The following is a 25412-nucleotide window of genomic DNA, read 5'->3' as shown; positions in this document are numbered from 1 at the left end:
CGCACCTCAACCAATAATTTATAAACCGTTTAGTACCTATTACTACGTACTACGCATTATAATTGGCAATCATTGCTTGTAAAATAGTCCGTATTAAATTATTTTCGTACCTCGCGTGCGACACACTGGACTTGCAAATTATATATATTGTTGCAAAACATTGTGCTTAAACTTATAGTAATTTATAAATATGCCTACTAAAATATACAAAAAGAGAATTCAAAATAAAGAAATGTACTTATTGAATAAAAAAAAGAAACTTCCTATTATTAACAAAACTTGTGATAAAATAAAGTCACCTAAAAAACTACTGTTTCGACGACCTAAAAAAGTTAAGGCAAAGGTAGTGTTTCCATTTCATGGACACATTGAAAAATGGACAAATCGACTTATGAACACTGTAAAATTGCCTTTAGGTATTGCAAGAATACAATGTGACGACATTCTCAAATTTTCCATGATGGCCAGAAAAAATAACGTACAATTATACATTAATTCTTTCTCATATTTAAAGAAAGTTATAAATAAAAATATTAAACATAATATTCTTATTCCTAAAAACGAGGATATAGATTTCAGTTTCTTGTGTTTAATACTAGGACCATCGCAACATACTAAACATACAGAACCATTCTTTGCTGACCCTGTTTATAATCCGTTGCCGAACAATTATAAAATAAATTTAGAAATAAATGAAGTTGGTCAAATTATGAATCTTTTCGAGCCTATTAATCATAAAGCTTCTAATATTTCATGGCGGTGTAATGTTGATGTATGTAATTTAAACTATAATTATGTTATTCATCGGGCATTAAAAATAATAAATGATATTTTATCCTCGAAAATAAAAGTTTTCAAAAACAAAATTTCAAAAATTGATACGTGTATAAGTGAAACGCGTAATAGTTTGAAACTTGGTCATAATTTAGCATGTCATTACAACTATACATGTACATCAAATCTATTATTTCTAAAAAGTCTAGGTGCCCATTTCCCAAGTATAAGAAGTATAACTAACATATTGTATAAAATGCAGAGAGCTCAAAACTTAGTTACACACATTGATCATGCAATATATACTTCAGATTTCAATAAATTGATAGAGATTAGGGATCGACTAAAATTAACAGGGTCAGTTTTCAATGTAGGTACTTTTATGTATACCAATGAAAATAATATAATTGCTACTCATTCCCAGTCGTTTATTAAGTTTAACATTCGAGTAATAGATAAACCTATTAATGTATGCATGTCATGTCACAAATTATGCTTTCGAAGAGATGTAGTTGAAAATAATAATTTAAGAAAACCCATAATTAATAACCAATGGGATATTCTTCTTAACTTTGTCAATTCCAATAATTTACCATGTGAATTTATCTGTAATATGTGTTTGAAAAAATTTCGCTCCAACATACCAGTCTCAACTTGCATTTTAAATGATTTGTTTACTCGTAAAACGCCAGAAGTGATTTCTTCACTTAATGAATTTGAAAGACAATTGATTCAGAGAGCTAAAGCATTTCAAGTTGTTGTGCGTATGGGGACGGTATCAGGACGAAAACAACCCAACAACTCGATGTTAACAAAAGCCATTGGTAGTGTTTTCCATTTGCCTCTTCCTCTGGAACAGACCCTAAAAAAATTACCAAGCCCTAATGAAGTCATAATGGCTAATGATTTGTTTATTCTAGTGCGCAGCTTGCCAACAAGACAAAAAAAAATTTGGGAGACATTAGTTAATGTAAAAAAAATATATGATGCTCTAACGTGGTTGAAATTAAATAATTTACTATACAAAGATATAAATTTACCCGATTACAATGGTCTACGAAATTTGATCACCAACATGGGAAATGAAGGTGTTGTCATTGAAGAAATAGATGATGACGAAGATTTTGATAATGATAGTGTTGAAAAATCAACACACAATAAAGCTATGCTTTCCCAGAGATCTCCCAGTGATGAATATTATCAGCAGTTCACAATACACTGTTTAAATGAGCCAAGAAAAAATGCTAAAGATACAGAACTGTATCAGATGCTCCGAATAGAAAATGATCCAATAAATAATTTTGAAGACTTACAGTTAGATTTAAAATGTTTTCCTCATCTTTTCCCATACGCTAAGAATGGTCAGTACAGCGAAAGACAAATCAAATTAACATCTTCAGAATTTGTAAAATCTCAATTAATGTCTATGAATTCGTCATTTCGCAAAGACTCTCAGTATTTATTCTTTTTATTACATGAATCTAATTTACGAGCATTAAAAGCTGGTATTTATCATAAATTAAATACCATTAATATGAGAACTAAACTTACGGCTTCTAAATGCTTGGAGTTACTTAATAACAATGAACTAGAAGGAAATCTTACGACTATTTTCGCAAAGTTAAGAAATACAAGTCAATATTGGTTGAATCCAAGATCTGATATAGAAACAATGATAACATGGTATGGACCAGTAACATTTTTCCTCACTTTAAGTCCCGGTGAGTATAATTGGCAAAGACTAGACTTTTACTTGAGAGAAATGAATAGCGATGTAGAAAATGGAAAATCTACATCTAATTTAATTTCTTTAGACCCTGTGTCAACTTCACGTATTGTAGATAATGAGTTTAAAGCTATGTTGGATTTTATAACTTCCGAAGACGCGCCTTTAGGAAAAGTATCACATTACGCTTGGAGAAGAGAGTATCAAACGAGAGGCTTACAACACTTTCATATACTTTTGTGGATTGAAGGGGCTCCTATTATAGGTGAAAACACAACCGATGAAGTCGTCAAATTTATTTCGAATACAATTACTTGTCACAAACCAAATAAACATGATTTCCCAACTATTTCAGAAAGAATTGAAATGTACCAAACGCACAAACATAATAGTTATTGTATGAGGAGTAAAAAAACAGGAACCCAAACTGTTAGTTCTTGTAGATTTGGTTTCCCCCGAACTGAAACCGATCATTTTATAATGAAAGATGTGGCAACGTCAATTGCTGGCCGAAGGAGTCTTAAATCGAAAAGTAGATTATATGATTTACCTCGTTCTAAAAATGAAATTTATATTAATGATTATAACCCTGCTATACTTTTAGCTTGGAATGGTAACATGGATTTACAATTTATTGGTGAAAAATCATGTGCTTTAAGTTCATACGTAACCAAATATCAAACCAAACCAGAAAAGTCAAATTCAGCGCAATCGTTTGAAGTTATTAATAATACTAAGTCACTTGCTAGTAAATTATGGAATGTGGCTCTTAGATCACTTAATAATCGAGAATGTGGTTCTCTAGAGGCAAGTGACACTCTACTTGGCATACCATTGTTTGGTACAGATCCATCAACTACTATTAAATGGTTAGATATAAATATGATTAGAAACAGAAGATTAAAATCTAAAGCTGATATCGAAAAACTAGGCAATGATGAGATTGATATATTTTACCCTTCAATAGTCGACACGCATTACCCTAATCGGCCATCTGATATGGAATCAATTTGTTTATTTGACTTTGTACGACTATATGACATAGTTAAAACTAAACCGGTTAGTAAAAATGTAAAATATTATGAATATTCTAATTATGGTTATATTAAAGAAAGAACTCGACCTTATCTTATAAAACATAAAATTTACAATATTCAATCAGAACCAGAAAACTATTTTCATTGTTTATTAATGCTATTTCAACCTTGGCGCCAAGAAGTTGAGATTATTGGGTGTCATAAGTCATATTTCGAGGCTTTTATTAGTTGTAGAGAAAAAATTGAATCTGCATTACACTATCATGAACGATTAGAGTACCTAAGAAAATCAAAAGATGATATGAACACGATTATTGAGGATTTATTAGAAAAGAACAAAAAAACACATATTGATGATAGCGTTGATGATAGGTTTCAAATATCAGAAGTTCAAGAAGTTATGGAAGAATTAAGGATTAAAAGTACAAATGAAGACCTCGAGAAATTAATCTCAAACATGAATTCCGATCAACAAAGGGTCTTTAACTTTGTAAAAAGTAAATTAACTTCTCACGATAATTCTCCAATGCGACATTTTGTGTCTGGAGTTGGTGGAACAGGGAAATCATATTAATAAAAACTGTGAAAGCTTTCATAGAAACTAAAATTAAAAAAGATGTTGCTGTAACTGCACCTACTGGCATTTCTGCATTCAATATTCAAGGTATGACTGTTCATAGGTTATTACAATTACCAGTAGAGCATGGAAATACTCCACCATATCGGCCATTATCAAATAATGTTCTAAAAATAATTAGGCAAGCCATGGAAAATGTGATATTAATTATAATAGATGAGATTAGCATGATTTCAAATATAACACTAACTTATATTAATTTAAGATTATGTGAAATATTTGATACCGGAGATATAAATGATGGGTGGTTTGGACGCATGCATTTATTAATGTTTGGAGACTTACTACAACTTCCACCAGTGAATGAAGAATCTCTTTTTATTTCTTTGAAAAAAAATCAAATTGATAAGTACACGCATTCACTTGGTACGTTAAACATATGGCAAAATTTATTTAGTTACAACGAATTAATCGAAAATATGCGTCAAAAAAATGATTCCGTTTATGCATCTATTTTAGAAAGGGTAAGAATTAATGCAGTAACATCTGATGATATTGAATTAATTAACAAAAGAAAAATAAGTTCAAAATCAATAATAATAATAATAAAAACATTTCTGTAATTGTAGAGTTGTATAATTTGATATCAAGTTTGCCTGAATCAACATTAGTACTTTTACCAACTAGAAATCATTGTAAAGAACTTAATAAAGGCTTTTTAAATTTATTACCTACAGAAATCATAAATCTTGAAGCACAAGATTCTGTAGATGCTAAACCAGCATCAAAATGTAAAGCTATAAAAAAACTTGCATTATTAAATTCAGATAGTTCACGTACTGCAGGATTAGAAAAAAATATTAAAATTAAATTAAATTGTAAAGTTATGATTATAAGAAATATAGATGTCACACTTGGATTAGTCAATGGAGCTATTGGGATGGTAAAACAGGTGATATATGATGGGTTCAGTGGAATTCCAATAAAAATAAAAATAACAGTAAAAGACAAAGAATTTGACATTGACAGAGTTAAAGTAAATTTGAGGTTTTCCCCGGTGCATTTATTTATAGAAATCAATTTCCAATAACTCTAGCATATGGTATAACTATACATAAAGTCAAGGTATGTCATTAGAATGTTGCATTGCTGATGTAGGTAATACTATATTTTCGTGTGGTCAAACTTATGTAGCCCTATCTAGGGCACTAGTTTAAACGGTTACATTTAATTAACTTTGATCCTGTAAATATTAAAGCTCAAACATCAGCAATTAATGAGTATAACGTCTGAAAAAACAATATCGTCCTGATTTGAAGTTAATAGAAGTAGTATGAAATAGCCGATTCTGGATCCCCCCCGCTTCATCCCCCCGCCCTCCTCTGTGAACCCCCTAAAACCTCCCCCTCCCCCACCTTTTCCCATCCTAGTACGTCACGTGAATCGGTCGAAACCCTCCCCCTCCCCCACCTTCCCATCCTATGTACGTCACGTGAATCGGTCGAACCCTCCCCCTCCCCCACCTTCCCATCCTATGTACGTCACGTGAATCGGTCGAACCCTCCCCCTCCCCCACCTTCCCATCCTATGTACGTCACGTGAATCGGTCGAACCCTCTCCCCCTCCCCACCTTCCCATCCTATGTACGTCACGTGAATCGGTCGAACCCTCCCCCTCCCCCACCTTCCCATCCTATGTACGTCACGTGAATCGGTCGAACCCTCTCCCCCCACCTTCCCAGCCTATGTACGTCACAGAACCCAGGCCCCTCCCCCAAGTCCCAGCCTGTGTACGTCACGCGGCCGGCCAACGCGGCCCACTGTACGCCGCCGAACCCCCTAAACCCTCCCCCTCACCCAAATTCCCGGTCTACGTACGTCACGCGGATGGCCCCGGCCGCGGACCGCCGGTGGCCGGCCGCCGCCGCCGCCCTAACCCGGCCCACGCGCGTCACGGGGTCCCGCCGTCCCCCGCATGCGGCTCCCCGCCATGGTATATACTTTTCGTATACTGTGTATATACTCTATACAGTATAGTATATACTTTTCATATACTATGTATATACTCTATATAGAGTATATAGTATATACTTTATATATATTAGTATATACTTTTCATATACTATGTATATACTCTATATAGAGTATATAGTATATACTTTATATATATATAAAGTATATATATTGTATATATATACATACATATTATTATATCACATTTGTTTATTTGTATACGCCTACTCATAATATATCTTTATTATCATTGATATGGAATGTGTTTATCAGGGTGGGCAGATTTTATTGGTAATACATGGTATATACTTTTTATATTCTATATTTATTGCATCCCCCACTCACATAATATATATATTATCGATAATATTAATTATGCTACAATATACAGAAATCGGTTATCCGCTACATGTGTACATTTTTCCGAATCAGACGGTTTTCAGAGCTCTATAGTGTTCGACGTCCATGTCGTATTTTCTTACGTTTATTTTTTAAACTCTATTTTCGTTAAATTTAAAAAATGTTCAACTGCATTACGTGTGGTAAAGTGTACGCTCGTAAGAACGTGCTGGTCAGACACGCTAAAACCCATGACGGTCCGGTGAATTCGTGCGGGATATGTCGCAAGGTATTAAGTCGGATGGATAAACTTATCGCTCACATACAAAATTACCACAGTAAGTACCTACATTGAATATTATTTACTATAACGTTATTAATAAAATTATTTTTAAAATAGAGATTGCTAAAAATAGTCCTGAATTCCATAATGCTGTGCGGATAGGCGGTACAATGGGTAAATAATAAATTATTTTCTATTATAAATAATAATAATAATAATAATAACTACAATATTAATTAATAAATCGTAATCTTAATAATTCGTGATAGGTCGCGCTTCAGTTATAAAATGGGCACCCCCTACTACAGAGTCGCACGTTCGGTCAGCTGTTCCGATGACCATCTCAGCCACATCTACCCCGCCTCAGGTCTCGTCATCCGCCCGCCCATCAGTCATCTCTAACCAACCCGCCGCCGTAACACCTCCCACTACCACTGCGACTCCATCGAGACCGACTTCGCCACCGCCGGTACAGCACTGTGCTCCTTATACGGAAAATACTCGAAAAAATATCAAAAGAAAAAAGGCGCGTATGCAATTGGTGAATACGCCCGGCTTTGTTGAAATCGAGTCGTCGCTTAAACGTACGACCGTGTGGTACTTCAGAAAAAACGTCGATAACATCGCCAGTTATCGCGCTTTTCTCCACTTTCTGGAGCCGGAATTGATTGACAAATTACGCGAATGCGTGCGTATTCAACCGATTAAATACAACCTAAAATTGGAGGCCACTTATGTCGTACCTAACCAAGACGAATCTGCCCAAAATCGTGCATTTAAAACGTGCGCGAGGGAATTGTTTGCGTATAGCGACGTTGCGGGTTCCATCGATCGCGATTTAACCGCTCTTCTCGCCGAAGAAGACGCTTACGCGGGCAAGGGTAGTGGGTTCACCTTATCGTGTATCGACGGGTTGCTCTTGGGCGTGTACGAGTTCACACCGATGGGCGGCTCGTCGTACTTGCCGTTACCGGAAAGTATTCTAAATCGCAAGGCCGTCGTAAACCCACAAAACATTGATCGTCAGTGTTTCAAGTGGGCGATTCTGGCAAAACACGTATCACACGACAATCGTGTACATGTAGGCGTGAATTATTCGAACGAGGAGTACCGTTATGACTTTTCCGCGCTATCAGTCCCAACGCCCGTGTCGGAGATAAAATTATTCGAGCGAGCTAATCCCGGTACGTCGGTTAACGTATACGGCGTGAAAAATTGTAAAAAAAATAAAAAAAACAAATCTTCGACACAATCGGCGGCGTACCCGCTGCGGGTGGTCGACAACGAGCAGCCGAATCATTTCGACTTGTTGTTGATCGCCGGTTCGGAGAAAAATAACCATTACACGTATATTTCGAATTTTTCGCGTCTAGTTAGTTTACAAAAAAATAATCACGGTCACCGTTTATTTTTTGTAAAAAGTGTTTCACCAGTTTCGACGACCAACCTTTGAGGTATAAATTACACGGTGAGGAGGCGCTCGCGCGACATCGTCTGGTATGCGGTACGCACAAACCAATCTTACCCTTAATGCCGGCGGAGGGCAAAACGCTCGAATTCAACGCGCTGTGCAAAACGCAACGATTACCGTTCGTTTTGTACGCCGACTTCGAAGCTCTTCTCCCGAAAACGACGCAGCGCTACGGGGTAAATACCTCCGCGTTGCACTCGCATCACCCGATGAGTTACGGGTTTTTGGTAGTAGCTGCGGACGGTGTACCAGCGGAGCTGCTCGAGCAATTCGATATCCCGCGAACCCCCACCGTTTTTCGTGGCTCCGAGTCCGTCGACGATGTAGCCAAACGATTTGTCCTGGCCGTCACCGATGTGGTAGACAGAATATGTAAATTGCTCAAGACGACCAACGTACCGATTGCGATGTCTGTTGAGGATGCTCGCGCTCACGGAGTTAAGGCTGCGTGCGACTTGTGCGCGAAAACGTTTATCGCGAGTAACCACAAGGTCGCACATCACGATCACCTGTCCGGTCGTTTTCTTAAAACGTTGTGTAATACGTGCAATCTTAAATTACAAACGCCGAAGTTCGTTCCGTGCTATTTACATAATCTGTCGAATTATGACGCTCATTTTATCGTCACTGAGTTGGGGTATGATACCGATACGATATCGGTGATACCTAACAGCGAGGAAAAGTATATTTCGTTTTCGAAATATATCAACAACGAGTTCTCTGTTAGATTTATCGATACGTGTCGGTTCATGGCGTCGAGTTTGGCTGACTTGGCGCGGAACCTTACGACCGCGGACTTTTGCAAGTTTCGCGAAGTCGCAAAAGTGTTCACTCCGACGCAGATGCCACTGGTGACGCGCAAAGGCGTTTTTCCGTATGAATACACGGATTCCTACTCGAAATTACGCGAGACGGAGCTGCCAGCAAGGAGGGAGTTCTATAGTGCGTTGACCGAGACGCACGTGAGCGACGCCGATTATAAACATGCGACCCTGGTATGGAATCGTTTTGAGTGTCAGACTCTTGGCGATTATAGCGATTTATACCTCAAAATCGACGTACTGCTCAGCGCCGACGTGTTTGAAAATTTCCGTGACATATGTATATCGACGTACCAGCTGGACCCGGCGTATTATTACACGGCACCCGGGTTCAGTTTCGACTGTATGCTGAAATTCACGTCGGTCAAATTAGAACTCCTCACTGATTACGAACAGGTAATTTTTTTCGAGCTTGGAATTCGAGGGGGCCTGGTACAGGCGAGCGGACGTCACGCCAAGGCCAATAACCCGAAGACGCCCGGATACAAAGCCGAAGAGCCGAATACGTGGCTCGTATATCAAGATTGATATATATAATAATAATAATAATAATAATAATAATAATAACAATACATAATAATATATTATGTACGTGTATTAATTTTTTCCAAAGGCAACAATCTTTACGGATGGGCCATGAGCGAATATATGCCATACGGTGGTTTCTCGTGGTACGCGGGAAATCCAGACGTCGCGTTGGCTCAGCTGGAGTGGATGTCGGATACGGATGACGTGGGACGAGTCTACGAAGTCGACATTTCGTATCCGCGTCATCTGCACGACAAACACAACGATATGCCGTTCCTACCGCACGCCAGCATTCCGCGTGGGTCTGCAGTCCGAAAGTTGATGGCTACGTTCGAGCGGAAGGTGCACTACGTCGTGCATTACTCGAATTTAAAACAGGCCATCGCCAACGGTGTGGTTGTCGATAAGGTAATATTATTATACTATATATAAAATATAAACACACAGAAATATATATATACTATACATTACTCTTTATTTTTACAAACAAATTATTCATACGTTTCAGGTGCACAGAGTATTGGAGTTTAAAAATCTCCTTGGTTGGCACCATACATCGCGTTAAACACCGAGATGCGTAAACGGGCGACGAATGAGTTTGAAGAAAATTTTTTAAAGCACAAAATAACAGCGTTTTCGGTAACTTTTATTATTATTATTAATTGCGTGATATGATTTAAAGATTAATACTATTACAAAGGTAAAACGATGGAGAATGTCCGAAATCGTTTTGATATGAAGCTCGTTTCATGCCCTCAGAAAATGCGAAAGCTCATTAACCGCCCAACGTTTAAACAGTGTACCACTTATAGTGAAAATCTTGCAGCAGTGTCTATGCATAAAAAAGAGATCGATTTCTGTAAACCAATTTACATCGGGTTTGCAGTCCTTGAGCGGAGCAAGACACTCATGTATGATTATCACTATAACGTCATGAAACGTCATTATGGTGATAAGATAACTCTGCTGTACACCGACACCGGTACGTATACCACTTAATATAAAAAATGTTTTATTGTTATTATAATTTTTATTACACTTCATAGATTCCCTCCTGTATCGAGTGTTGACGGACGACTTTTACAGCGACTTGGAGGGCAACCCGAACTTAATGAACCGTACGGATACCTCTAATCTGCCGCCGGATCATGCGTGTTACACGTCGGCGCGTAAGAGAATCCCCGGGTTGTTCAAAGACGAAACCGGGGGGCGCACCATGTATGAGTTTGTGGCGTTACGTGCTAAATCTTACGCGTATGATATTGAGCACTCGACCACCATACGAGCAAAGGGGATTAGAGGTCATGTGATCCGAAATCACCTAACGTTCGACGATCACAAGCGGTGTCTGTTTGCCGCCGACAACGACGATGACGACGATGACGTCGAATCCGATGAACGCGATGACGAGTTCGACGCACATATGGGTAAGCTGATAGCATCGTCTTGCGCGCGACAAGTCATCGCGTGCTTACATGCAGCAGCAGCAGCAGCAGCAGCAGCATCGACAACGCCGTCAACATCTTATCCGCTCCCACCACCACCACCTCAACCACTAACACAACAGTCTTACGAATTGTATACCCCGTATAGAGAGAACGTGTCGATCCGATCGTTTAAACATCAAATGAAAACAATTAAAACAATGAAATTAACATTGAACAGATCGGATGACAAACGACACGTTCTACCCGATCGTGTGCACACACTTGCACACGGTCATTATAAAATTGTATAAATTGTTATTGTTATTGTTATTGTTATTGTTATTGTTATTATTATTATAATTATTATTGATGTGCATGTACATGGTTTATTAAAATATAATATTTAATAATCGTATGATAGTATCATATTTTTATACTTTTTTATAATTGATAAGATTTGTTATAGATTTTAAAATGCTATCATTATTCTATATCTTTTATATAGTGTTGATACGTTAAACGATAATATTTACTAAAAATCTCCCACTCTTCATAATGCTCTAAAAAATATTTATTAAAAATCGACTCGTGAGCGAACGTAGTCATCCCTTTCACTGCAGTCTCTATAGTCACCCGTATCCACTATCCAGTACTTGTATTCACAGACATTTAACGTACCTATAAATATGTCAGATTCATCGGAGTGTTCATTTTTTAGTAGTCCTACGAGATTACACTCGCCATCAGTAAGTCTATACTATTTTAATATATTTTTTCCTTATTATAATTAAGCTTAATTTTATATTAGATTTCACCACCATTATTCCCCAATACATATGATTTCGAACACTATACACTTAATGTTACCGATGATGGAGACAGGGCATTAGATTTCGATCCAAATCAACCTTTTCCGTGGCGATCACCTCTTTCTGCAGATAGAACATATGTCCCGGATAATGAGATACAAAGTCCTTATTTGAGTAAGTCACTTGATACCTATATTATAAAATTAAAAATACTACGGTTTTTAAATTTGAAAATTATTATTATTTTTTGTATTTTCTAGATGATGCACAGTCGTTCCATTGGTCGTATGATCCATATCGTGATGACAAAGTGCATTGGAAGAAAAAAATGTTACAGAGATTTCTATAACAATATTGTACTCTTTTTTAAAAATATTCAATATTATAATAATAATAATAAATCATACTCTTTATAGATACTAAATAAAATGTTTTTTTTATTATTCCAAACAGTATTAAATTATAATTATAATTAAACCTATAAGCATATTGAACATAAAAAAAAAAATGACAAAAATATTTAAAATAGCATTATTATATTATTATGAATACAATATTAAAAAAAAAAAAAAAAAAAAATTGTTATGAATATAATATTTAAAAAACAAAAAACTGTTATTATATTGAATATAAAAAAATAAATAAGAATAAATCCATTATTCGAATTTGATAACGAATTTGTTCTTATTTTTTCCTTTAAAAATTAAATTAATTGGTGGCACTTCCCCCAAATTATAACTCGTCACCTCTTCAGAGGTGACGTTCACAGATTTAGGTAAGAATACATTTATAGTACCCCCCATTACTGAATCTTCTAGTGCGCAGGATACTGCCATCCCAAATGCAGTTTCCAATTTCTTCATTGCCTTTATTGGGTATGAAACATCGACGACCAAATCGTCGATTGAAAGGTTACGGACTTCCGACTGTTCCTTCAGGGACTTGAGTAAATTCATTTTTTGAATAACTGTAAAATAAAAATTAATTAATTAATTAATCATCAAATCACTTATAACCCATTATATAATAACCGTTTATTATTATTATTAAGAAGACAACACACACACACACACACACACACACCACACACACACACACACACACACACACACACACACACACACACACACACACACACACACACACACACACACACACACACACACACACACACACACACACACACTCACGTTTCGCACACAACACATGCAATTTTTATGTACAAAATATAATACTAAAATAAGATTTAAGAAAACTTACGTTTTGTATAAATTGAATAATTGAATTGAATATTGTTCTTGTTATCGTCGTTGTCGTCGTCGTCGTCGTCGTCGTCGTCGTCGTTGTTGTTGTTGTTGTTATTGTTGTCGCTGATGCTACGATGACAATTCGGATCTAGATAATAAATAAGTGTTATAAACTTTAATATTAAAATTTAGTTTTTGAAATTTTATTTTAATTGATTATAACTATATAATATTATTATTTCATTCGAAAATAATTGTATGTTGAAAACTAATAAGTAGGCTAAACTTTGTTTGGTTTTATTAATAATTATTATAGAGAACATAAATAAAATAAAACTTACTTTTTATAAGTATAACTGGAGCGAATATAATTTAATATATATTAATTTATCACTGGTTATAATTAAAATATTCAGATGGACTGCCTTAGAAGATTGTTGGAAGCAACTGAATACTGATCCACTGGAGTGATATACAATTAACTCATTATTAACAAAATCAATATCTCCCACTATTTGGTATAGCACCATATAATACTATAGTCACCCGCAACGACCCCTGTGTGTAAATATTTCACGAAAATTTTTTTATTATTATTATTGCTGTTTATATATTATATAGTAAACATGATAAACATTCCTATAATTTAAATAAAAACGTTGCAAGAAAATGCTGTTTATATCGAAAAAATCATTGTGTATTATTGATTATGTCTGTGAGATTCGTTTATCGATTTTACATTCCTTATGTATATACGCAGTCTCTAATGCTAAATGCATTCATCACTCATGGCGTGAGAATAATAATATGGTATACGTGACTTCCAAATATCCGATCATTATATGTATATATATATATAGTAAACATAAACATTCATATATTTTAAATAAAAACGTCGCAAGAAAATAATATAATATGTAAGTATTTTATTTTGAAAATATAATATTATTATATGAAAAAATTAAGCATGATACAAATATTTTATACATACAATATTATAATATGTACATAATAATTAAACACGATATAATATTATTTTATACATTATTTATAAACCACCTCTGTAATGCGAAAATTCTGTTGTATGTACATTGTGAGTGATCTAAGTCCATATGGTATATACAGCACGGAAATGATAGTTTACAATTTTTCACACGATTAACATTATTTTTATTATAATTATATTATTATTAATATTAACATAGTCCAATTGCTGATGAAGTTGGTTGAGTCGCGGGCAGTCTAAATCTGCACCCATATCGATTACATCGACTTGAGGAATGAAATCTTGAATTATTTGCCTTTTTCTTCGCCTTTCACGTAAATGCATTCAAAATGTAGTGATTTTAAAATCCTATCGATTTCAGAATACTGTACGTCTCCACAATCCATAGACAGTTGATGGTAGTTACGAAACAGCCATATGTTTACGGCTTTGCTTTTAGCCGTATGCGGTGTTTGGGTGTGCTTGAAAATCCAATGTTGGCTAGCGCGACTGTGTACGTCCACTATAGACATTTCTTTTATCAAATATTTAAAATTCGCGCCCATTATGCATTGAATGTCTAGAATAGCTGACGCCATCGTTCAAGTTACTGCGCACGTTTATATAATATATATATTATTATTATTAACGTCTTACTAGGGAGAACGCTAAATTATAACTGATCAATTAGCGATCAATACATCTGTGATTCTTTTTTCGAGAATAAGTATTCTGGCATTTGTCTGGACTAAAGCGGCTTTTAATTCTACAATATTTTTGTTTATAATCTCTACGGAGTTTATAGAATCGGCGATTTTTTTATAATTTGTCTCTATTAAATTAACATGTAAACTCAGTTCTTTCGTACATTTCTCGTCGAGTGCGGTGATTTTTGTATTATTAATCTCGATTAAAATAACATGTGAATCGATTTCTTCAGTAAACTTTTCGCTAATGTCAGCGATTCTTTTATCCAACCGGCTAGTCGGCGAACCACCGAACACATCCATGGTATCGCGTTAACTATATTTATATTTTAAGATCGTCCTTATTTATCCAACTATTGTGTTCGTCTGTAAAACCAAGCCAACGAACAAATGCACGCCGTCCCTTGGTGCGGATTACTTTTTCCACCAGATAATCGTCGGGTAGTTTTGTTTTACGTATTTCTTCGGCATAAAATCCGCCGGCTATCGGACAACCCGTATAGTCTTGTAGGATAAATGTGCTCGGCGTTGTTCTATTCACTTTGATAATTGTAAATATTTCCGTAGACCAATTGGGTAAATATCCTTTGGTGAAAACTCCTTTGTACACGCTAATGCGAACTTTATCGCCTACGCTAAATTTTATTTTTTTATTATTTTCCATAACTCGAATCAATTTTACCCGAGTCGGATCCGTGTCAGCCTGTACCGGTGTCATCCCGATCGTACGATGAACCGACTTATTATAGTCGTCGATTAATGACGGTAAAATAGTCGTCCAAACGCGTGAACCTCTACCGGTAAATTGTTTATACATTCGTTCTTTAAGCGTGCGGTTGAATCGTTCTACAATAGACGCCTTGAGCACGCTGAACGTACTGTACATTTTTATATTGTATTTTTTCACTAAAGTTTCGAAATGTTTATTGTAAAACTCGCGTCCACGATCGACGTGCAATAGATTGGGGCTATTTTGTGCGAAAATCTTATTAGCAGCCGTCGAGACTTCTTCGCCTTTTTTAGACTTTAACGCGACTGCCCACGCGTATTTAGTAAAACAATCGATAACACATAGTATATATTTATACCCTTTATTCACGTTAGAATATTGTTGCATGTCCACGAGATCTGCTTGAAATAAATCGTTTTTTCCGTAAACAATGACACGACGTCGTGGGTATGTTCTCCTGGCTGCCCCATGAAGTTCAGCTGCGATCGCGTGCTTAGACATTGGGAATATTTTTCAATATTTTAGTCTCGACCAACTCTTCGCAAATCGAAATTATCTCGTTGCGTACCCCTGTATTACCCGCCGCGAGAGACGAATACAATAGACGCAATCTGTCGACCAGCTCGTTGGGATCGTTCCAATAAACAATATTATGTTTCTGCAATCGCATATTTATACCACTTCCAGACTTATCGCCGCCGTCGCCGGTCTTAAACAGTCTTGAGATTATATTCATATATTTTACTCCTATAGAGCTGCGAATACGGGTACCGTCTATCGTTTTGTGCGCAGATGTTTGATTTAAAATATGTTTATATGTTTTTAAATCTGTATTCGTGTATTTATCCGACGCTGGGGACTTGGAAAATAATAAGTCAATAAGTCCCGATGTTATAGAATATGTGTAGTCATCATCTTTGATATGAATTCTGTTATCGATAAACTGAATTTCTTTGTTACCCAGAACAAATGTGCCATCGGTTAATTTTCGAGGTCCGTATATTTTATCTAATTCACGGTTAGTCCAATCGCGGTACAGTTCATCCAAATTATACGACGTGGGCGGATACGTCAGGGCGATAGAATGTCTTTTGTCAACATCCGATAGCGATGGCGGCGAAGACGGCAGCAGCGACGTCGTGCAGGGCGACGATGTCGACCTTGATGGTGGTTGAGTAGAAGGCGGTGGTGGCGGTGGTTTGAACTGGTGTTGTGATGAATGTGTGCGGGGGGTATCGATATTACTGCGTATTTTATTAAGTGGATCGATAATAGAACTGAATGTATTATTTATTAGTGATTCCGTTTCAAATCGTCCAGTTTTCAACGCGTCATATTTTTTTTTAATATTTATTCTTGCTTGAATAATATCTGCCAATAATGTCGGTGATGGTGTCGCCGATGGCAAGTTGTTTACCTTTCCCATGATTTCCGGGTAATGCAATAAATTTCGACATACCGGCTTATTATATAATAACATATGTATCAAATCCGTGTCTATATCGGCCGTTATCACGTTCGTGTTCACTGCTTATAACGACGAATTCAAATCTGCCTCCACGCCAACACGTCATACAAAAATCTTTAAACTCGCTGTATTTTATATCACCCGAGCAATGTTCATCGTAAACGTGTTTTAAATTAATTTCGTCTTGTTTAAACAACACTATAAAATTGGCATTGTCACGAATCAATTGTTTCGGTACGCGCGAATACGATTGAGCCAAATAACACACGTCTATTAGATTATGCCTACATCTCGTAAAATATGAGCGAATAATTCCATGATTCTCTGTTGCGATATCGTCGAATAGAAAGACTGAGCTTGGTAGAGCTTTTTCGGGTGGTATCACCGTGTCGTTGTCATTGAATTTAAATAAATTAATACCCGGCACATCGCATAAAATCTTGTCTAACATGATATATTTAGCCTGATGTAGTGTTTTCGAATAAATGTATACATTTTCAAATTTAATTCCATTCTCGTGAACCAATAACGTGAAAATAAGATTTGTTTTCCCGCATCCCGATGGTCCTACAATCAACGCCCTAATAGAATTTGGAAACAACGGTCCGTGCTTAGGCGGCAGCTTCTCGACATCACTATTACATAACGATAACGGGTCGATATTATCCACTTCGAGTTTTACGTCTTGCTTGATGAATCGCATTTTATGCATATAAATACGTGCGTCGACCGTACGAAGCGCTCATATAATGTTACCACGTCAAAAGGTCAAGTCCAATAGCGGTACGGGGCTGTTGAACACTATAATAAATAGTTTACCAGTTGAATTACATCTGCCGGGTTATCAGTACTGCGGACCGGGAACTAACTTAGAGAAAAGACTTGCTCTCGGACAGACCGGAATAAACGGTCTAGATTCGGCGTGCAGAGACCACGATATTGCGTACGATAAAAGTAATTCTTTAACTGTACGCAGTGCGGCCGATAGTATATTGGAAGAACGTGCTTGGAACAGAGTGCACGCGAAAGACGCTGACTACAAAGAAAAGGCCGCCGCGTGGCTTGTAACTACTGGTATGAAGGCTAAACGTAAAATCGGTAGCGGATGCGGGTTCGGTAATATTGTTGGCGTATGTAAGAAAGCGTTAAAAAAATCGATCGAAACAAGTCCGGTGACACAGAATATGGGTAAATTAATTAAATCGATGGTATGCGTGGCGCGAAAACACGTGAAAGTAAGCAGGGGCGCTCGATCGAAAAAAAAAAATAAAAATAAACTGCCTCGTGTGATCAAAGTCCCTAAAACTGGTGGTTCATTAGCGCTAATCCCTATATTAGCGGGACTTTCGGCTTTGGGTACGCTGGCCGGCGGGGTGTCTAACATAGTTAAGACGATACGCAGTATTAGATCGAACAGCGGATCGCCTATACAATTAGGTAAAGGCGTGTATCTAAATCCGCATAAAAGCGGGGGCTCGTATACTATTATTCGGAAATCTGGTGCTAAACGCACTGGTAGTGGAATGAAAAAGACTGTGACAAGAAGGAAAAAAAAATATCATTGAAAAAAATAAAAAATAAAAATCCACCGTCAAGAACGCGTAAATCGACGAAATCGAAAACCAATATAAAATCGTCGATATCAAAAAACTAATTTTACCCAACCGCGCTCTTTATGATTTTGAAATTGTAAAATACGCTAAATTTAAGAAAATACGTCATTTCAGAGGTGTATATTGCATAGACAGGTTGCCCGCTGCTGGACCTATACGCATAGAATGTGCAATCGTTAACCTTGACTTTGAAAAAAATAAAGGCACGCATTGGGTATGTTATAAAAAAATCGGAAAATCAGTTTTTTATTACGATAGTTACGGTAATCTCTGCCCGCCGACGCAATTAGTGAAATATTTTAAAGGCTGTGTTATCGAATTTTAACTATGAACGACAACAAGCATACAATACTTTCAACTGTGGACATTTATGTTTGAAATTTTTAACCGAAAAACAATAATTACATTATTGCATTATTATTATTATTATTTTAACAATTGTTAAAATATAAAATAATATTATTGTCATCGTCATCATCAACATCATGCAGTCTCAAACACTATCGCTGAGTGGAAACAGCTCCGAGTTAGAATGTCATTTTTTTCCGCCCATAGAAGTTGGAGATAAATCGGAAATCGGACTTCTAAGTATGCAGACATACAATTCCATTCCTAACGTCGAAACTGGATGTGATACTCTACATGTTATTCACAGCAATCATCCGCTGCCCACTAAAATTAAAATACCTACTGGGTGTTATGAAATAATTGTTTTGGAAACTAAAATACGTGAACTTTTGAAGGACATCGGGGTGAATTTTTTTAATTTGTGAACTAATAGCAGTACATTGAAATGCACCATGCATTGTAATAGTGATATGATATCGATTTGAACGTCGAAGATAGCATTGCGCCGTTATTGGGTTTCGATAAACGTATTTTACTCCGAAATCATAGACATGAGTCCGATCGCGTGGTGAAAATTATGAACGTCAACACGATAAAAGTCGAATGTAACTTGGTTACAGGCTCATTCGACAACGGACTTCAATCGCATGCGATACACGAATTTTATCCGACCGTACCGCCGGGCTATAAAATAGTTGAAATACCGAAATATAGCGTGTTATATAAACTGAAAACAAATACGATTGATTTCATTCGAGTTTCGTTGACAGATCAAAACGGGAAGTTAATTAATTTCCGTGGTGAAGCCGTGAATATCAGACTTCTTATAAAAAATGGGTTTGAAATTTAATTTCGATAAATATAATACGGACAATGGTAATGCACTCATTAAAGCCGTGACTGCCGACAGACACACACTACAATACATCACCGCCGCTGTTCATAAAAAAGTTAATAGTAATAATATTAAAAAAAAAAAAAATAATAATAATAATAAAAATAAATCGTTAACACTCGATAATCGGAAATTTTTACGCTTAATCGCCGAAAAGTAGTTATTTTTTTATCTGTTAATTTTTATTTTGCAATATAAACACTACTATGGATAAATCGTTCTTAGACGTGGGTGGTGCATATGTAAATGAATCGCCTATTCGAGAAATGTTTGTGCATTCTTTTTTACCGTTTTCGACGAGTGCGTTGAATAATGGCGATGAAATCCGTATAGCAATTCAAAACCGAGATGCACATACGTTACCGAGCGATAGTTTTATCTATATTGAGGGTAAAATAACGAAACCCGATGAACTTAAGACAGAAATAAGTTTAGCACACAACGGTCTAACGAATTTGTTTAACGAAATGAAATACGAGATTAACTCTACCGAAGTACAACGGGTTAAAAAACCTGGGATAACTAGTGCGATGAAAGGATATTGTTCGTATTCGCCTGCCGACGCGAATATTTACAAAACGCTGCCTGGGATATCACTGGACACAATGCTAATTTCATTAAAGACGGTTCGTTCAGTGGATGTATACCGTTAAAGCATGTTTTCGGTTTTTGCGAGGACTACAAACGAATACTTGTGAATTGTAGCCAACAGTTGATATTGAATAGATCGATGTCGGATTTGAGTTCGTTACATTTCACTAGCGTCGTGGGAGGAGACATGAACACCGAGACGGTTAAGGCCTTGGTGAAAAAAGTCAAAGTACAACTAACGCGAGTGCTGTGGAAAATACCTGTTATTAAAGTCGATGATCGGGAAAGATTAAAATTATTGAAAATCGTCGATAGCAAAAAAAATATAAATTGCGCTTTTAGAAATTGGGAGCTTTGCGAGTATCCAAATCTGCCGCAGACGAACAAACACTCTTGGATGGTGAAAACATGTTCGCAAGTAGAAAGACCTAGGTGTATAATAATCGCTTTTCTCACGAATTCACCCGGCACCGTATCAGACGGCTATAACGTTGATTACGATACGTGCTCGTTGACGAACGTTAAAGCATATATTAATTCGGTCGAATACCCGTACGAAGATTTCAACGAAAGTTTCGATAAAAATCTGTTCACTATGTTCTATCAAAATTATGCAGATTTTCAAAAACATTATTACGAACGATTTAACGCTCAACCGTGCCTGACGAGAGAAAAATATAAAGAGTTGGGTCCATTTATCTGCATAGATTGTTCGCGTCAAAATGATGACGCTAAAACTTCAAGCATCGATTTACGCGTTGAAATAGAGGCAGCTAATAATTTCCCAGCCAATACAGCCGCCTACTGCTTAATCATACACGATCGCATCGTTCAATACAATCCGTTTACGGGGGAAGTGAGAAGACTATAATACATGTATATATATATATAATATGTTTGCATTTATGTTTTTTCTTTAAAATGTATACTATTATTTTATAATAATAATAATAATATGTAATATAGAATATGTAATACATACGATATACAATATTTATAATTATACTTTTTGAATGGATAAACTAATACTAATAATAAATAAAATGCGTTTTGTTTTCTATAATATAATATAATATCATAGATGTTATTATACATAATAATATATACAATATAGTAATATTAACTATGTGTATGTATAAAAATCGTATTTTATGATAATATAACATACAACACGAACGTTACGTCATGTAACAATATAATTAATGTTTACATATATATATATATTGTAATGCGTTTAATCAGCTATTTTTTTTCTTATTCTCGATCGATGGGTGAATGGGTGAATAGAATGTTCAGGAAACAGCTGTACATCAATAGTTGGTATAAGAGAGCATCGTCGATCCATTGATCGTCTCGAGTGTAATCGGCTGTAAAAATAATGCATGTTGTATTATAATTTATAATATATATATAATGTAATAATATATTACCCAATTGCTGTCATCAACACCGGTACCGCTGACGCCGACATCGTTAGTAGTCATACGGTCTTCACCATTTTCATGCATTTTCTTAAACCAACGTTGAGCGAGTTGTTTGTATGCAAACAATTTTATCTGGTTTGTAAAATTGCATTCATTTTTTGGGACAATGTTCATTATCGCTAAATCGTTATGAATATTTTGTACGATCGCTATAATTTCTTCAACGGTCAAGGTTTTTTCCACGTGTACATTAGCGTTTAAATATGTCGCGACAAGATCGATTTGATTAACCACCGTGTCACGTAAAATGTTAGATTTCAATGCGATCGTTTCGTTGATTATCCATTGCATGTCTTGAAGCTTCAGTAGATTTTGTCTACTCAATAATACGCGACATCCTTGCTGGAGATAAGATTCGACTACCAGCATATTTTCACCGCGATAACTCGTCTTGGACAGTGTAATTGTTTCATCTTTGAAAAGCCTTTCACGGCTCTTAACCGGTGGCTCGCATATAATCGATAGAATATTCCCCATCAACGAGTAAATACGTCGTAAAAAATCAGTTGACAAGCATACGAACCGTGATGGTGTAATTATTTGTACGGATATGTTGAAATCATTAGATGGATCGAGTCCGATGATGATAGACTTGCGACCGGCAAAGTCTATGGTGAAATTAGCGGTATCGATTAAATCGGGCGGTGACTGAGTATCGTGCGGACGTGGCATATTTACATCTGCTAGTTGCACGCCGAGTTGAGTCATTTGTATAAAATTAATAATAAAATGGGATTTAACTTTTAAAACGAAATGAAACAAAACACACACACACACACTTGCTGTATCTTAAACAGCTACACTTGCAATGATCTGTGATTGCATATATTTTAGTAAGCGTGTCATGATGCGATTAAATAATTATCTTAGTTAATAGATCATCCGCGGTACGCGCTAATATGTAGCGAAAGTATTTACTAAAACATAAATATTATTTAATATTACCTACCGATAAAATCTGTATATTAAGCATATTCTAGAGTATAGGTTGCCCAGCCTGATAATAAAACACTTTCCGATGATATAATTAATAAAAATATAATTATAATGTGTAAACGTATATAATATATATAATAATGTTAACTGGGGGACGGGGTGGACGAGTGGGTTAAGGCGTCGGTTATAACGAGTGACTTATCATATAGCATGATACAGTATAGTATATGATAAGTCACGCGTTATAACCGACGCCTTAACCCACTCGTCCCCCGTCCCCCAGTTAACATTATTATATATACATATATAATACATATATTGTATAGTATATATTATATGTATACGTATAGGAATATAGGATGTTCCGTCGCCTGATAAACACATTCCATATCAATGATAATAAAGATATATTATGAGTAGGCGTATACAAATAAACAAATGTGATATAATAATATGTATATATATATACAATATATATACTTTATATATATATAAAGTATATACTATATACTCTATATAGAGTATATACATAGTATATGAAAAGTATATACTAATATATATAAAGTATATACTATACTGTATAGAGTATATACACAGTATACGAAAAGTATATACCATGGCGGGGAGCCGCATGCGGGGGACGGCGGGACCCCGTGACGCGCGTGGCCGGGTTAGGGCGGCGGCGGCGGCGGCCACGGCGGTCCGCGGCCGGGGCCATCCGCGTGACGTACGTAGACCGGGAATTTGGGTGAGGGGGAGGGTTTAGGGGGTTCGGCGGCGTACAGTGGGCCGCGTTGGCCGGCCGCGTGACGTACACAGGCTGGGACTTGGGGGAGGGGCCTGGGTTCTGTGACGTACATAGGCTGGGAAGGTGGGGGGGGGGAGAGGGTTCGACCGATTCACGTGACGTACATAGGATGGGAAGGTGGGGGAGGGGGAGGGTTCGACCGATTCACGTGACGTACATAGGATGGGAAGGTGGGGGAGGGGGAGAGGGTTCGACCGATTCACGTGACGTACATAGGATGGGAAGGTGGGGGAGGGGGAGGGTTCGACCGATTCACGTGACGTACATAGGATGGGAAGGTGGGGGAGGGGGAGGGTTCGACCGATTCACGTGACGTACATAGGATGGGAAGGTGGGGGAGGGGGAGGGTTCGACCGATTCACGTGCGTACATAGGATGGGGAAGGTGGGGGAGGGGGAGGGTTTAGGGGGTTCACAGAGAGGAGGGGGGGGGGATGAAGCGGGGGGGATCCAGAATCGGCTATTTCATACTACTAATGACATTAATTAAAAAAGCACAACAAAATTAAGGATTTACCTTGGGTGAATCCAACTAAAAAATGTTATAAAAGATGTTCAACAAAAACAATTCATAAATCAATTACCAAATAAACTTTTACTATTACCAGGTTTTACAAATTATGATGGAGTATCATGTTATGCAAACGCATCACTACAAATGATTTTTAACTGCCATTACATAATAAACCAATTAGTACAAAATGAAGAGAACATTCTGCTTTGACTAAATTAGCTAAATCATATTTATCACAACAGAACCCACTTAACAGTATTCCTTTAAGACGATCTTTAGGAACAACATTTTAATCATGTTCAGCAACAAGATGCAGCTGAATTTATCAATGCCCTTCTTTGTTATAGTGATTCACTTAAAAATTGTCTAAAACATGAATTAATATCGATATTAACATGTTTAAATTGCTATGATGTTAGAACCAATAAAACGCCAAATTATATATTACCTCTAGCAGTTACTGAGAATAAAGTACATTAAATTCATTATTTAATGAATTTAGCAAAGAAATAATACTTGAAATAAATTGTAGTAATTGTAGGATCACAGGAAACCATTCGAAAGTAATGAACGTATCTAGTACAAGACAATATTTGTGTATACAATTACAATTATGGAATGAGTTACAAGAAAAAATGCATAATGTATCATTAATATCTTTGTCAACAACATCTTTAAAAGTTGATGAAAAAATGTATAGAATATGTTCTGCGATTTGTCATCACGGGGAATCATTACATCATGGTCATTATACAAGTTTAATAAAAAAATCAAATCTTTGTTCAGATGTAATGATCTCACTTCTAATAAAGAAAGATGGCCTAGAGGTGGCAAAGACATTTATATGCTAATCCTCGAGAAGCAAAATTAATAAAAATGTATTGAGGTATAAATGATAAAAATTGGTGATATCAAAACAAAAACCCTCCGTCGTCTAACTCCGTGTAAAAATTAGCTAAGTAAAAAAAAGAAGAAAAAAAATCATTGTATAACCAAAACATTTTTCGATTCATATATAATTTATAAAACCAGTAATTTCAAAGCACTATAAAGATGTGATATCATAAATAAATGCTAAGTAAACTGAATTTAAGTATATTTAGTCTGTTTCGATAATTTATTTACTTGGCGAGGAAATTTTAGTATTAATATAGAGTATACAGTGTTATTATTGGTTGTAGAGTATTATTTTGATTAGTATACAAATGTTCACTGTAATATTTTTAATTTATAATGTATTATTGTCTAATTATTCTCCAGCGCCACGGTTCTTTTATTGTATC

General features: G+C 36.2%; 4 protein-coding genes across 4 annotated transcripts; 3 read left to right on the top strand and 1 right to left on the bottom strand.

Moving 5' to 3' along the window:
• Positions 1–6422: 6422 nt before the first annotated feature.
• Positions 6423–9568, top strand: LOC126555139 (uncharacterized). The gene is given in 3 exon segments (XM_050210101.1): positions 6423–6922; positions 7018–8151; positions 8154–9568. Coding segments are annotated over 3 exon segments (2553 nt in total). The 5' UTR covers positions 6423–6918.
• A 780-nt stretch (positions 9569–10348) lies between these two features.
• LOC126555136 (uncharacterized) lies at positions 10349–11374 on the top strand. Its single transcript, XM_050210098.1, has 2 exons — positions 10349–10550; positions 10615–11374. The coding sequence occupies exons 1-2, from the start codon at positions 10403–10405 to the stop codon at positions 11304–11306; spliced, it is 840 nt and encodes a 279-aa protein (XP_050066055.1). The 5' UTR covers positions 10349–10402; the 3' UTR covers positions 11307–11374.
• Positions 11375–17676: 6302 nt separating this feature from the next.
• Positions 17677–18506, top strand: LOC126555138 (uncharacterized). The gene has a single exon (XM_050210100.1). It carries the CDS (start codon positions 17691–17693, stop codon positions 18504–18506), a length of 816 nt encoding a protein of 271 aa, XP_050066057.1. The 5' UTR covers positions 17677–17690.
• Positions 18507–21575: 3069 nt separating this feature from the next.
• LOC126555137 (uncharacterized) lies at positions 21576–22716 on the bottom strand. The gene is made up of 2 exons (XM_050210099.1): positions 21819–22716; positions 21576–21755 (listed from the first exon to the last, which is right to left on the bottom strand). Exons 1-2 carry the CDS (start codon positions 22578–22580, stop codon positions 21699–21701), a joined length of 819 nt encoding a protein of 272 aa, XP_050066056.1. The 5' UTR covers positions 22581–22716; the 3' UTR covers positions 21576–21698.
• Between the last annotated feature and the right edge of the window lie 2696 nt (positions 22717–25412).

The sequence above is a fragment of the Aphis gossypii genome, unplaced genomic scaffold, assembly GCF_020184175.1.
Source record: "Aphis gossypii isolate Hap1 unplaced genomic scaffold, ASM2018417v2 Contig00720, whole genome shotgun sequence".
Classification (NCBI taxonomy): Eukaryota; Metazoa; Arthropoda; class Insecta; order Hemiptera; family Aphididae; genus Aphis; species Aphis gossypii.
The sequence above is the reverse complement of the archived record's forward strand: the minus strand, read 5'-3'. Positions and strand labels throughout refer to the sequence as shown.

Coding starts and splice junctions, on each gene's coding strand:
- LOC126555138 (XM_050210100.1), top strand. CDS start 17,691: ATGTTACCACGTCAAAAGGTCAAGTCCAATAGCGGTACGGGGCTGTTG.
- LOC126555137 (XM_050210099.1), bottom strand. CDS start 22,580: ATGACTCAACTCGGCGTGCAACTAGCAGATGTAAATATGCCACGTCCG. Junction 21,756..21,818: donor GTGTTGATGACAGCAATTGG/GTAATATATTAT, acceptor TTATTTTTACAG/CCGATTACACTCGAGACGAT.
- LOC126555136 (XM_050210098.1), top strand. CDS start 10,403: ATGCATAAAAAAGAGATCGATTTCTGTAAACCAATTTACATCGGGTTT. Junction 10,551..10,614: donor TCTGCTGTACACCGACACCG/GTACGTATACCA, acceptor TACACTTCATAG/ATTCCCTCCTGTATCGAGTG.